Source organism: Siphateles boraxobius, unplaced genomic scaffold (assembly GCF_051911475.1).
Source record: "Siphateles boraxobius isolate OS27281-9 unplaced genomic scaffold, OSU_SipBor_1 25, whole genome shotgun sequence".
NCBI classification, from domain to species: Eukaryota; Metazoa; Chordata; class Actinopteri; order Cypriniformes; family Leuciscidae; genus Siphateles; species Siphateles boraxobius.
In genome coordinates, this window is record NW_027508866.1 from 20,604,065 (window position 1) to 20,618,801 (window position 14,737).

General features: G+C 38.7%; 3 protein-coding genes across 8 annotated transcripts in view; 2 read left to right on the forward strand and 1 right to left on the reverse strand.

Moving 5' to 3' along the window:
- The window catches only part of rc3h2 (ring finger and CCCH-type domains 2), a 36,675-nt gene extending 24,554 nt beyond the window's left edge, over window positions 1-12,121 (forward strand). For 3 of the 5 annotated variants that reach the window (XM_077243116.1, XM_077243117.1, XM_077243115.1), the window contains exons 17-19: window positions 520-697; window positions 4,934-5,070; window positions 7,102-12,121. In XM_077243116.1, coding sequence (XP_077099231.1) covers window positions 520-697; window positions 4,934-5,070; window positions 7,102-7,222 — 436 coding nt within the window. In that variant the 3' untranslated portion in view covers window positions 7,223-12,121. The remainder of the gene's footprint in view (window positions 1-519; window positions 698-4,933; window positions 5,071-7,101) is intronic. The other 2 variants (XR_013207128.1, XR_013207129.1) reach the window with 1 other exon arrangement.
- Window positions 1-14,737, reverse strand: part of anxa3b (annexin A3b) — a 275,725-nt gene that overhangs the window by 196,535 nt on the left and 64,453 nt on the right. The gene's annotated exons all lie outside the window — the stretch shown is intronic.
- The window catches only part of rabgap1 (RAB GTPase activating protein 1), a 101,747-nt gene continuing 100,744 nt past the window's right edge, over window positions 13,735-14,737 (forward strand). The window contains exon 1 of one of the 2 annotated variants that reach the window (XM_077243113.1): window positions 13,735-13,865. The gene's annotated coding sequence lies outside the window, so the exon portion shown is untranslated. The remainder of the gene's footprint in view (window positions 13,866-14,737) is intronic. The other variant, XM_077243114.1, reaches the window with a different exon arrangement.

Sequence of the window (14,737 nt, forward strand, 5' to 3'; positions counted from 1 at the left end):
GAACTACTTTAGCCGTGCATTTCCCTGAAAATAATCGCGCCTTAGAATGTTAGTCAACCAATCAGATTCAAGCATTCAACAGCCCTGTAGTATAAGACATTATAAATGTAACTTTTAATTGATTTAATGCATCCTTGCTGAATAAAAATGTATTTCTATACAAAAACCTAAATCTTACTGATGTAAACTTTTGAACAGTAGTGTATATACAATTATTGATGAAAAATAAAACATGCATTTCAGACACTTTTTCATTTTATAGCTTATAGATGAATCTACCTTTCATTTGCAAAGAAAAAATCCTGTTTTTCCTCTTATATGTCCTCTAATAATTTAACATTGTTTTGTTGGTGTCAATGATGATTACTCATAGGGCAGATTCTGAGTGGGAGAACACCTCTCACCTGATCTCAAAATTGAGTTTCTAGTCTGAGAACACCAAACAACAGAGCCGACTGATTTTTGTACTTAAGTGTAGGGTATGTTTCAGAGCTCAGTGTGTGTGTCTGTGTTTCTCAGCGATCAGCTGGCCGTGCCCGGGCTGCATGTAAGGCGTAATTCCTTCAGCAGCGGGTCAAAGCAGGGCATAGATCTGCTGGGGAAGGATGGGACGGAGAGTGAGCCTGACAGAGACATCGAGCTGGAGCTTTCCGCGCTGGACATGGAGGACACTGAGACACAGGACTGCAACTCTGAGGTAACATTTAGACTCAGACTTGATTGCAGGTCCGTGTACGTTTTGATAGTTTGTTTTTACAATTTGAAACGAAATAAGCAGAAACGAGAAAACAACGCCTTTATTCGTTTTTTCGTTTTTTTTTAAAAACTAAAAAACGAGATTTCGGCTTGATTTTTCGTTTTGTAGTTCACAGGCAAAAAAGAATAAATGACTTTAAAATTCGTTTTGCACATGTGGGTGGTCATGAGACGCCCCTTTCAGCCGATTGGTCAAGCAAATCTGAGCATGTGACGTCATCAGTAATTCCCCAGGTATTTTCAACAAAATAATAGTCCTATGGCTCTGCGTACCGCTTCTTAAACTGTACAGGGCTGTGAAACTTAACGCGTTTCGTAGGAATATTTATTTCAGAAATAGTCAATATTAATCTGCACCCAGACGGTTTTATTTAGCTGTGTAGAGTTAAATCTGTGTAGTGCTGCACAGACCGGACAGAGCGGGTGAAGCACAGACCAATGTTCTGTCAAGTGTAAATACGCAGCAGTCATAATCACTCTTCTTGACAATACGCTCAGTTTTGGACAAGGGGTGGTCATTGCAAATACTGTAATGCAAAACTGCTGATGGTGGTGGTGGGTACCTACCGATGATAGTAAATTAAAATGTAACTAATCATAGCCGCGAGAGTGAGACAGCGAGATGATTGACAGGACGATAGCAGAGGAAAAAACTCAAGATAGCCTAACATGTGTTAGTTAAAAAATATTTCTTTCTTTAATATACAAGTGAGTTTGTATCTGAAACAACAACGAAACAATCAAAACTGTGGACCACAAACTGAGCGTTCATTTTAAAGGGAAATTTCCAAATATCTTATTTATTTTGTTATAATGTTGTTGTTTTATGAATTCCATCTTAATCGTTTTGTTTATAAAAGTTAAATAGGCCTACTATGCGGGAGTTTTTTTTATAGTAGCCTACTATTTTATTGTAAATATACCGAGGCACTTCATAAACCCAATTGGAAAGCTAAACAGTTCTAAGCATGAACTCTAGCAGGATCAATTAAGATTTTCATTTGGGTTTATGAAGTGCCTCGGTAAATATACATATGCTACACATTACATTCTTTATGGGTATAGAGTTCATGGTAGCCTACTAATTGCATAAGCTCCTCCTTGATTATACAGCCATGATTTTGATGTTACAGCCCGATCTCACGGCAATTCGTACGAATTTTACGAGGTGGCTAATTGGTACGAATTCATACGACCTCACTCGAACGAATTAGTACGATTTTTGCTAAATCGTACATATTTTACGAGTTGCCCAATTCGTATGAATTTGTACGAATGACCTACCCCTGACCCCGCCCCTAAACCTATCCATCACGTGGTTTCAGACAAATCGTACAAATTCGTACGAGTGAGGTCCTACGAAATTCATACGAATTAGCCACTTTTTAATCACTCGTACAAATTCGTACGAATTTGTCATGAGATAGCGTTAAATTTCAAGAAACTGAGACCAATGCAACTGAGTTAATATATATCGTATTTTCATGATATAATTATATAATTGGCTTATGGCTGACTTGGCGCCACCTACTGGCGGTCTTTCATATTGAAAGTATTACATGTAACTTCATATTTTTCACCGTGGCATTTAATAGTCTCTTAGTATGCAATTGAAATTGATATGTAAATGCACTTACTGTGCCACATTTGAGCTGCATAAAACTGTGTAAATACATATAAATTCCATGTCAGATACAGATTTCATCAGACAGCCTATTTATTAGGCTACTGCAATTTGTGTTGAATAAATATTAAGAAAGTGATGACATTTACAGGTTTTAAAAAAACAATTCTACATTTGCTAACAACATTTTTCTTACAAAAACCTAATTTCCCTGGACAATGTCTATTACAGTATACAACATAGACATAAGGGTGCTAATAGAGTGATACAACACTCTTTAAAAAACTTTTATTTTCATCTCACTGTAAAGGGATTTGGAGGAAATTAAGCTAAAAATTTCAAATTCCAAAGATTTAAACTCTGTATGCAACACAGCATACTGTACATTAGTTGGTACTGCGGAAATTATGGGTGCTCAGGCTGACCCCTGGCGTAGAGTCCAGGGAAAACATATGCTGCCAATAAAGCACATAGAAGCTGTCACAAAGAACCGGCAAAAGAAATGATTATTAATATGTCAAATACAGCAAGCAGACATTTTAATTGTGTATTAATAAGCAAGTGTTTTTTTGTGTCAGTGTCGGCTGCAAAGATGAAGTTGACGATGCTGACTCGTGATCTTCGCAGTAGTTAAAGAGCCAGAGAGAAAAGCACATTTCATATTACATAAGAAGAGAGTCTGTTTTCTTACTGTAAGTCTGTAAGGCTTACTTGAGTTTTTTCCTCCGCTATCGTCCTGTCAATCATCTGGCTGTCTCATTTTCGCGGCTATGATTAGTTACATTTTAATTTACTATCATCGATAGGTACCCACCACCACCATCAGCAGTTTTGCATTACAGTATTTGCAATGACCACCCCTTGTCCAAAACTGAGCGTATTGTCAAGAAGAGTGATTATGACTGCTGCGTATTTACACTTGACAGAACATTGGTCTGTGCTTCACCCGCTCTGTCCGGTCTGTGCAGCACTACACAGATTTAACTCTGCACAGCTAAATAAAACTGTCTGGGTGCAGATTAATATTTAATATTTCTGAAATAAATATTCCTGTGAAACGCGTTAAAGCTATAGTCTACGATGTTCAAAATCGTTCGAGAAAGCCTGAGACGGTTGGGAAGTTTTAAAAAACTCATCCCGCCCCTCCACACACACACACACTCTGTGCTACCTGATCCCTCCCACCGGGAAATGACCTGAACAACGTCACTCAGTCAAGCTGTTATCACCACCGGTAGTAAACATCGGAAAAGAGATGTACGAACATGAACTGTTCTAAACTCCCCACCACCATTAGTATAATACTACTAGTATTGCTAAGGTTTTGAGTAATTGTCATAGCAGCACACAGCGCATCTTGTTCAAATTCCGATCGGCTCGAACAGAAACCCGCTAAGCCTCAAGAAATATAATTACTTTGACCCGTGGTAGGCGATGCTAAATGGCTAACATTCCAATCCCGACCGGCAGCATGATCATGTTGTCAGACTGATAAAAAGCTATTTATGTAACACGTCACACCATAAAAGCATAAATAAATGTTTACCTGCTCAACAAAAAGTCAGCCGTGTCAGTTTTAATAACTGAAAAGCGTCGGTTTTCAGTCCCAGATCTCCCTGAAGCTTCCTCCAACGGTCAATGGTGAACCCTATATTTATCCTACTTAGAGTCCGGCGTTCTTCACATTTTTTTTAATCTCTGCTCTTTCTTCTACAGACTTTCTCTTTCTTCCAAACTTTACAGTAAGGGCAAGCAGGGGTCGCAGGGGTTTCTGCTGTCGTTTATTTTTTTATCCATTGCTTTATCCATTGCTGATCTGATGCTACTTAACGTTAGCTAGCTACCCTAGACTGTCAGCTGCTTGCTCGCGCAGTTTCATGTCGCAGGAGGGGGGCGGGGTCGGGTGTGGTGGGGTGGAGACGTGAGCGCCAGGCGGAGTTTCAAGTGGATCTGGTGATTGGATATGAGCAGTTGACCAATGTAAGCTGTCCGGCCGGACAGCTTACATTGTTCAACTTCTCTGCAGCTGTACACCCAATAGAGTGAATGAATTTTTTTCATCCTTTTTTCTCTTCATATTGTTAGGATTGTACTGTAGAACCATAACCAGCATCTAAACAAGGTTATTAATAATGAACAATCTTTGAAATCATAGACCATAGCTTTTAGTTGCACAGCCCTGTACAGTTTAAGAAGCGGTACGCAGAGCCATAGATAGGACTATTATTTTGTTGAAAATACCTGGGGAATTACTGATGACGTCACATGCTCAGATTTGCTTGACCAATCGGCTAAAAGGGGCGTCTCATGACCGCCCATATGTGCAAAACGAATTCTAAAGTTATTTATTCGGTTTTTGCCTGTGAACTAAAAAACGGAAAATCAAGCCGAAATCTCTTTTTTCGTTTTTTTGAAAAAACGAATAAAGGCGCCGTTTTCTTGTTTCTGCTTATTTCGTTTCAAATTGGAAAACAAACTATCAAAACGTACACGGACCATTGCATTTGGCGTTTTTTGTGTTGTTTAATGTTTAACTGCTTGTATAATCTAAAGGACTCAATTGAAACGCAAAGCCGCTCCCAGAACATCCACCTCTCTGCAGTCTTCGGTGATCCAGCATCCAGTTCTCAGTTGGAAAACAACCTGCCTGACAGAATGGACAACCACCTTATGAAGAAGATGGCATTCAGGTAAGCAGAGCTTTGTTGACACTGCACACAAATCTGATTCGGTTTTCAAATCCCTATTTTTTGACTTTTTGCTTGTCATTTTGCAAGTAATGAAATCGGATCAGTTTGATTGTAGTCAATATCCTGTGTATCTACATCGGTTGCTGTTGTGATGATGTAAGCATCTGCACAATGTCATAATTCTTTCGCAACTCTCAGCACTGTCATTTTATTGTCATTTTATCTTCAGTTATGTTACAGTTTTTATTGTTGTTGTAGAATTTGTTTTAATTTGATGTGATTGGCTAAGAAACATTGCAAACATATTTAAATCAAATCTCACACCACAACTGAACATGTTTTGGAACAAGTTTGAAGCAACTGTGCTCGGATTAATGATCTGTTCACACCAAGTCTCAAATTTTGACACACAAAAAATTAAATGTATTATTATTACTGCATAGACCTAACAATATGCAAAATAATTAACTCTTTCCCCACCCGCGTTTTTGAAAAAATTTGCCAGCCAGCACCAGCATTTTTGATAATTTTCATACCAGTTTTATTGCCCCCAGAATATTTAGTTGTATGAATATCTAAACATGCTATATCAAAAGAAAGAACAGACCCTCTGCTTTTAAACAAAAAAACTGTTTTATTTCAAGCTTCATGCATTCTTTTTTATCAACACTTGAATGTGGATAAGTTTCATTAAAGGGATACTCCACTTTTTTTGGAAATAGGCTCATTTTACAACTCCCCCAGAGTTAAACTGTTGAGTTTTACTGTTTTTGAATCCATTCAGCCGATCTCCGGTTCTGGCGGTACCACTTTTAGCATAGCTTATCATACATCATTGAAGTGGACAAGACCATTAGCATTTCTCAAAAAAAAAAATGACCAAAGAGTTTCGATATTTTCCCATTTGAAACTTGACTCTTCTGTAGTTACATCGTGCACTAGGACCGACGAAAATGTAAAGAATTGCGATTTTCTAGGCTGATATGGCTAGGAACTATACTCTCATTCCTGTGTAATAATCAGGAAACTTTACTGCCGTACCATGAGTGCAGCAGGCGTAATGATATGACGCAAGGATAAGCCTATTTTCAGGTGCTGCGTCATATCATTACGCCTGCTGCACTCATGGTACGGCAGTACAGTTTCTTGATTATTACGCAGGAATGAGAGTATAGTTCCTAGCCATATCAGCTTAGAAAATCGCAACTTTACATTTTCCGTCGGTCTTAGTGCAAGATGTAACTACAGAAGTGTCAAGTTTTAAATAGGAAAAATATCGAAACTCTTTGGTCATTCTTTTTGAGAAATGCTAATGGTCTTGTCCACTTCAATGATGTATGCTAAGCTATGCTAAAAGTGGTACCGCCAGAACCAGAGATCGGCTGAATGGATTCAAAAACGGTAAAACTCAACAGTTTAACTCTGGGGGAGTTGTAAAATGAGCCTATCTCCAAATTAAGTGGAGTATCCCTTTAAAAAAAGCCACATTTTGAGCAAAAAGCTGAGAAAATCGTGTTTTTGTCAAAGACTACATCAAGATCGGATTCAGAACGATGATCGAAACATAGATGGAGTAGATCGAGTTCATCAACACCCCTAATGCTTGCACAGTCCTATAGCTCATCATGGATTGACATTTAATTCGGCAGCATTAGGCAGTTTTGATTTATATGCTGTTTAATGTTGACGATCCGTTATTTTACATATGCATATGATTACATATGCAATCGCTTGTTTCTGTTTCTTCAGCTGTTTTTTGATCAGGAAATTCTGTACTTTTTCAGAAGATGCCTAACAGCGCCCCCTATCGTATAACAGTGAAAACACAAAAACCCGGAAAATTGCGTCAATGGCAGGAAAAGACTTAACATGACTGAAGCTTAAAGGGAAAATGTATAATTGTGTGAATGCAAAAACTTTTGCGATCAACAACAAATAATTGTGGGAAGCATTTCTCTTCCCTTTTAATAATTGATCATTTATTTATATTAGTTTGAGCTATAATTTATTATTTCTCTTATGACATTACAGAAAGACCCTCTCTCCTGGAGGCCTCAATATGGGGAAGATGCAGATGAGGACGTGCTCACCCAAGCCCGGAGACCCCCCGCGACCCAGGCCAGGACCTGAGATGCTGCTAAATGGGAACTGAGGCCGGCTGGACACACCAGCCCTCCTCATGTTCTTATTCCATTGGGTCATGCCAAGAATCCACCATCCTCCTTAGGTAGAAGGTAGAGTTGCCCTTATAGGAGTCAATCGAGGCAGCAAGACGCAGCCGAAAGCCTTCTGTATTCATGTGTTCTCTTCATAAGAGCTAGCTATGCCCTGTAATTGTAATCACTCATCATCTGTTCAGAGTCAGTTTGTTTTTCTTAATCACTGCTTGTGGATGAATGTTCACTTTGAGTCACAACTCCACCTCAGGTAACTCTTGATGTCAGCCAATCAGAACCCTCTCCAAGCCAGGAAACCAATTACACATGTCCCGTAACTCTGTACAGAAGTGACGGTTCTCACTAGCTTTTAGCTCACTGTGGAAACCATAATCTACTGTATAAAAACGATATAGTGGACTCTTCCAGTATATATCAAGAATAACCAAGGTGCTTGGAATCTATAGTACTTGCATTATTAATATTATTGCAGTGTTAGCCACTGAAATGTTATATGCATGAATAAGTTGTTTGGAATCATTGTTTAAAACCACCATTCATTGATCATTGTTTAAATGTATGTATAGACTGTGGTATAGGTCTGATATCTCTAAGAGACATTTCATGGGCAATCAGTCAATATTTTGTATTACTACTAAAAAGAACAGTTCACCCAAAAACGAAAACTCTTTTATTCTGTCATCATTTACTCACTTTTTATTGTTCCAAACCTGTATGATTCAAATAATGTAATTTCCATGTAATGAAAGTAAATGGAAACAGGCTCTCCAAATTCAGGTGTTATTCTACATTCAAATACAGTGCATCAAGATGTGTCTCACCAGCTTTGACAATGTCGATTGGTCACGAAAACACACTTTGCAGTGTTGTAGTCTAGACAAGCTCATTTGAGTCTGAGTCCAGGCCAAGATCTGAGTAGATTGAGTCCATGTCAAGAGCAAGACTAGAAGAGGCTAAAGTTTTAGTCAAGACAGAGACCAGAAGATACTCAAGTCTTAATCAAGATCCAGACCACAAAGGGTCAAGCCTGAATCAAGAGAGAGACCAGAAGAGGTATGAATCAGAGTTAACAGAGAGACCAGAAGAGATTCAAGTCTGAGTCAAGACAGAGACCAGGAGAGGGATGTGTCCGAGTTAAGACAAAGACCAGAAGAGGGTCAAACCCGATTCAAGACAGAGACCAGAAGAGGGATGAGTCCTAGTTAAGAGAGAGACCAGAAGAGGGTCAAACCCGAGTCAAGACAGAGACCAGAAGAGGGATGAGTCCGAGTTAAGAGAGAGACCAGAAGAGAATCAAGTCTGAGTCAAGACAGAGACCAGAAAAGGGATGAGTCCAAGTCGAGACGGAGACCACTAAAGGGTCAAGCCCGAGACAAGATCGAGACCAGAACAGGGTCGAGTCTGAGTCAAGAACGAAACCAGAAGAGGGATGAGTCCAAATCAAGACAGAAACCACAAAAGGGTCAAGCCTGAGACAAGACCAAGACCCGAAGAGAGTCGAGTCCGAGTTAAGAGAGAGACCAGAAGAGGGTCAAACCCGAGGCAAGACAGAGACCAGAAGAGGGATGAGTCCGAGTTAAGAGAGAGACCAGAAGAGAATCAAGTCTGAGTCAAGACAGAGACCAGAAAAGGGATGAGTCCAAGTCGAGACAGAGACCACTAAAGGGTCAAGCCCGAGACAAGATCGAGACCAGAACAGGGTCGAGTCTGAGTCAAGAACAAAACCAGAAGAGGGATGAGTCCAAATCAAGACAGAAACCACAAAAGGGTCAAGCTTGAGACAAGACCAAGACCCGAAGAGAGTCGAGTCCGAGTTAAGAGAGAGACCAGAAGAGGGTCAAACCCGAGGCAAGACAGAGACCAGAAGAGGGATGAGTCCGAGTTAAGAGAGAGACCAGAAGAGAATCAAGTCTGAGTCAAGACAGAGACCAGAAAAAGGATGAGTCCAAGTCGAGACAGAGACCACAAAAGGGTCAAGCCCGAGACATGATCGAGACCAGAACAGGGTCGAGTCTGAGTCACGAACGAAACAAGAAGAGGGATGAGTCCAAATCAAGACAGAAACCACAAAAGGGTCAAGCCCGAGACAAGACCAAGACCCGAAGAGAGTCGAGTCTGAGTTAAGAGAGAGACCAGAAGAGGGTCAAACCCGAGTCAAGACAGAGACCAGAAGAGAGTCGAGTCCGAGTTAAGAGAGAGACCAGAAGAGGGTCAAACCCGAGGCAAGACAGAGACCAGAAGAGGGATGAGTCCGAGTTAAGAGAGAGACCAGAAGAGAATCAAGTCTGAGTCAAGACAGAGACCAGAAGAGGGATGAGTCCAAGTCGAGACAGAGACCACAAAAGGGTCAAGCCCGAGACAAGATCGAGACTAGAACAGGGTCGAGTCTGAGTTAAGAACGAAACCAGAAGAGGGATGAGTCCAAATCAAGACAGAAACCACAAAAGGGTCAAGCCCGAGACAAGACCCGAAGAGAGTCGAGTCTGAGTCAAGAGAGAGACCACAAAAGCGATATTGAATCAAGACTGAGATCACAAAAGGGACGAGTCTGAGCCAAGACTGAGAACAGAAGAGACCACAGTCAGTGCACAAACATATAGCGCTGTTGCGCTTCAGGCGACTTGAGTTCGAGTCCCTGCTCGAGGACCTTTCCTGATCCTGTCCCCCTCTCTCACTCGCCTACTTCGCTTCCTTTGTACTTACTGTCCTATTATTATAAAGGCAAAAAAGGCAAAAAAAAATCTTAAAAAAAGAGAGAAAAAAAGACAGAGACCACAAAAGGTCTGAGTCAAGACCGAGACCAGAAGAGGGTCTAGTCTGAGTCATGACCAAGAACAGGACAGGCTAATGCTAGATTCAAGACAGACACCAGAAGTGGGTTGAGTCCAAGTCAATACTTCAATGCTGAATTTGGATCATTTTTGGGTGAACTGTTCCTTTAATCGCTACAAGCACCAAACAGCACAATAGAATTGTAGAGTTCAGTCTCGTTTGAAGATGTGAGATTGTGTTTAGTGTGTATGAAATGCTGATTACAGTGACAGTTCCCATTTGTTGTTTACAGTGGTCCAAAGGTCACCTCATATTCATTGCTTCTGTTTCTGTTTCGTAACTTCTGTAGTTTCAGTTAAGTTTTCGGTTAAAGAATACAGACAATTAGACTTAGTTTAAGTTCCCCCCTAAAGTTCTTGTTTTCCTTTATTTTATTACAAAACATTGCTAACTTCCATGAAGTTGTTGTTGGAATATTTTGTATCCGGTTTTAATTGTTTGGTCAGCATTTTAAAAAGTACTATCAACCCATCCCAATGCTGGTGTTCAGTGGACTAGTGCTCCTGAAAGGAGATGAAAACTGTGTTACATCACATCTCTTCTATATAAAACAGCATTTATTTGATTCAGTGTCTAATTTATGACGGGATTGTTTTGTTTAATGTTTTTCTCCGGTCACTGACTTCTCCTTTGTTAAATGTATTACCTGGACCAGTTAAGTGTACATGTATATGTTTTTCTTTGTACATGAATGTGCACATGTCTTTGTAAAGCCTGAACAAAATATGAATATGAATGCATTATCACTTAAGACTGTTAATCACGGTTTTACTTATGTGGTACATTAGTGTTTTTCCACTGAATTGAGAAATGAGGAGTGAAATCTTCCTGGTCATTAAATCTCATTTTGCCTCCTGCAGTTGAAGTGTTTTTCGACAGGGGAAGTTACAGCTGCACCTTCCAGCAAAGATATTGTTTTTTTTGCAAAATGCTGATACACACAGAAATGTGTTCATTTTGTGTCCTAGTGTATGCAAGCGCAACATCTTGTTGATTTAGTGTTCATGTAGAGAATTTTGCCTTTATTTTTGGATTATTTTTTATGTTTGGCCACATCTGATATTAGAGTTTAAAAAAATGGTGCTGGGTTGGTAATGATACGAGTTTCCGTTTTAATTTCCTCGCTAGCTGTCAAAAACATGACTTTTTCCTTTTTTATCACCCGTTTGCGATGCAGCAAAGCCTTATTAGTACACGTTTGACTCGTTTATCTGCCCAGCTCAGCCCTGTATCATGCATGCTGCCTTTGTCAAAGAGGTTCTTTGGCAAAGGAAGTATTATTGTGTAGTTGTGTCACACAACATCCCAGCGCTGTGAGTGTCCTGCACTGTATCTTACATTATGCTCACTTCCTATAGCGCTTACTGTCTGCTCTTATGGATTAATATCAGGATTATGATTGTTGTTTTATATCCATAGTTCTGTAGTTTTTTTCCCTTGGAAATGTAATTTTTGTTTGCATTTAAATTTTAAAAATTTGCTTAGCTGTAATAATGGGGCAGGACGTGTTTGGTTGTGATGATGCTTGTTTTTGTCCTGTGCGCAACTGCAAAAACGAACTGATGTGTTGGATATTTTTACGTCTGTATTAGACATTTTCTTTGCAAATCTATTGTCGATTCAATTGTAAATGAATAGAAGATGGGCATCCGTCATTTTATACAACCAGAGCCATCATTAGATGGACATACTGCACATTTTTATGATGTATAATCAGATATAAGGCTATTTATGGTCACAGAGAGAAAGATTCTAAAAGTCAGGAATATCTTTTGATGAAATAATAGCAGAGATTATTTATATTGCATTTGTTTCTTTTTAATACCACCGGGCAAGGATTTCCTTTTTGCTTGTGGCAATGCAAGAAAGATTATAGAAATGTTGCCAACGCACAGTGGATTCTTACTGTTTTGGTTGTTTGTTTGTTATTGCTCTTGTATCTTGGCTAAGCTTTGCTCTGATATATAGGGCAGGCTGCTGAGATGAATCTAAAGGTCATGACATGTAGTTGCATGCCAAGATAATAAACAGTTACATCATCACTTGAGTTCAGATTCTTTCTTACCACAAGGATGCAGTTTTATGAATTAGCAGGACATCTGCTGGTGTGCTGTGGTACGACGTGTTGTGGTTGGCCTCTTGACTGCAGTATCCTCACCTGGACAAGCTGAAGAGTCTGAAATAGTCAAATTGTTTAAAGATTAACCCGTGTAAGTTTTTTTTTTTTTAAATGTACACTCAGACAATAAAATGTGATTTTGTAACATGTAATGTAATATGTAATGTAATCCCACTTCACTTTGGTGTATTTTTGTTCTGTGTTGTGGCTTGTGGATTTAGGTTTTTTTTATTTGACAAACATAAAAAAGTATACATTTTTTCATTTCCCTATTCATCCAATTTAAAAATATATTTTTATTTATATAAATTAAAAAAATACCTGGAGACCCCGAACATCCTGAGAGAGCCTTTTTTTCATGCCAACATACAATATCATTCCAATTTATTTTAATTTTTGTTTGTAGAACTAGCAAGTGTCAACCCTGATGACATCAAGTCATATGCCATTTAGATGAAGGGAACTTTTTTTTTTTTTTTTTTTACATTTCAGCAAACGTCATTTGAGGTCAGAAAATGTATAGCATATATAGCAAAATCCAGCTCACAAAAAATGTATTGTGATTATGTGGTGTGAAAATGAGAAGGCGTCAAAATGCTCAGAACTTTAAAATAGATTTCCTAGCAGTGGGAAAAAAACCCTGTTCATTTCATTTAAATATCTGGTTAATATGAAAGTATAACCAAAGCTTCCTATCATGTTGTGAAACCAAACAAATGATTAAGTTGATCCAAGCCAATGTTGAAACATCATAACCTGGGAGAATTGAAAGGAACCGCCTGTATATTCATATTCGGCTATAGTTTTTGCAGCTAAAATATGTTATGTTACACTTTCAAAATAAAATTAATATAGTTATACTAAATTTAGGAAATATGAGTAGGAAAGTATATGCACTTTTCAACTCTTATATCTGCATGATCCATGCATTCTATACACAAGATATAGATTTTCTGAACGCATGGGTTATCTTTATGACAAAGTACATATTCCTCTTTGACAAAGTACATATTCCAAAATGTAGGCTACAACTTTTTGTGATATGTTTAGAATAGCATTGTAACATAACCTACTCTTTTGTTTCTGCAATATATAGTATGCAAACTGCATAGTATGCAAATTTTCTGTAGCCTACTGTATGCATAGAATACCCGGATGAGCTACTTCATTAAAACGTGCAGTATGCCACAAAGCACACTGCATGCAAACTTGAATCCCACAATGTAACGTGCTCAATTTACATTTAATATCATATCAGCTTTGATTTGTAACCAATCTTTTTGTTTTTGACTCATTGCTTAATTTGACAGCCAAATGTTTCGAAATTTTATGCACATTACATTAAAAAAATATTGTTTCTAAATGATAAACGGACTCTACTCAGGCAGGTAAACATAACACATAGCGATTTCATTTGACAACAATGTAGCATGTTGAAATGTTTATTTTTATTACACAAAACCGTTTAGGCAACTGTTATTAAATACCATAATGCAGAATTCCTTGCATACGCTGATATTCGACTCCATCCCGATCATTGCCGAAGAGTGCGGCAGCGCATGCGCAGTTCGAGCGGGGTTTGGTTTGTGTTTACAGCACTGTTGCTGGCTAATGTTCAGCGCTGTTATGTCAAGCCTCTCTGGAATAAAAAGCTTTTGTGGAAACAGGTAGGATGAGTGGCAGCGATGCACACCACCGTGCTTTTATCTACTCTACACGTCCGTTTCTTTATTCAGTACTTGTGTCTTTTTAAGAGGAAAATATTGCACCATATATGCAGATTATGATTTGATGCTAGCATGCTACAGTGTGTTAGCCCGTTAAAGGCCGTGTACTGATCTCTGTTTCACTGCATGACACAAAACCTGCAAAGATCTGCTGTCTGCACAGCTCACATACCCATCTTTGTGACAGATTCAGTTTTGTACGAAGAACAATAGAAAATCAAGGACATTGTTTGTGCATTCATGTCGAAGCCATATACGATTTAATTATAGGAGTTTTTCGCCTTCTCACAGTAGAAATGCATAATTTGCGATAGATGCAAACATTGATGTATTTCTAAGTTTTAGCGCATTTGAGGATGTAATTGTTCTGAATTTAGTTGCATGTGCTTTGATGATCATGTGTTTGATTGCAGTAGCTATTGATGGGGAATTTGATTCAGATTCATCTATATCCATTCACGAAAAATATCTTTCACTTTTCCGCCAATAGGTGGCGACAATTGACTGTCTTTCTGTGTGTAATAAGCAAGTCATTGAATCAAACACTCAAGTGATTCCTTCGTTCATGACCGAAACACGTTTTATTATTATCCTTTATTTAGGAATGCACAATATATCGGTCACCATATCGTTATCAGGCAACATATGTTCATTTTTAATGTAATCGTTGTCGACCCGATAAGTAAATTAGGCCGATATATTAAATCCGATGGACGACTGATATTGTTTTTTTGATGGCCGATTTCTTAGAGAGCAGGGTGGCCGATATAAAGCCGATATTTATATATCAGTGTTTCCCCTACAATGTATTC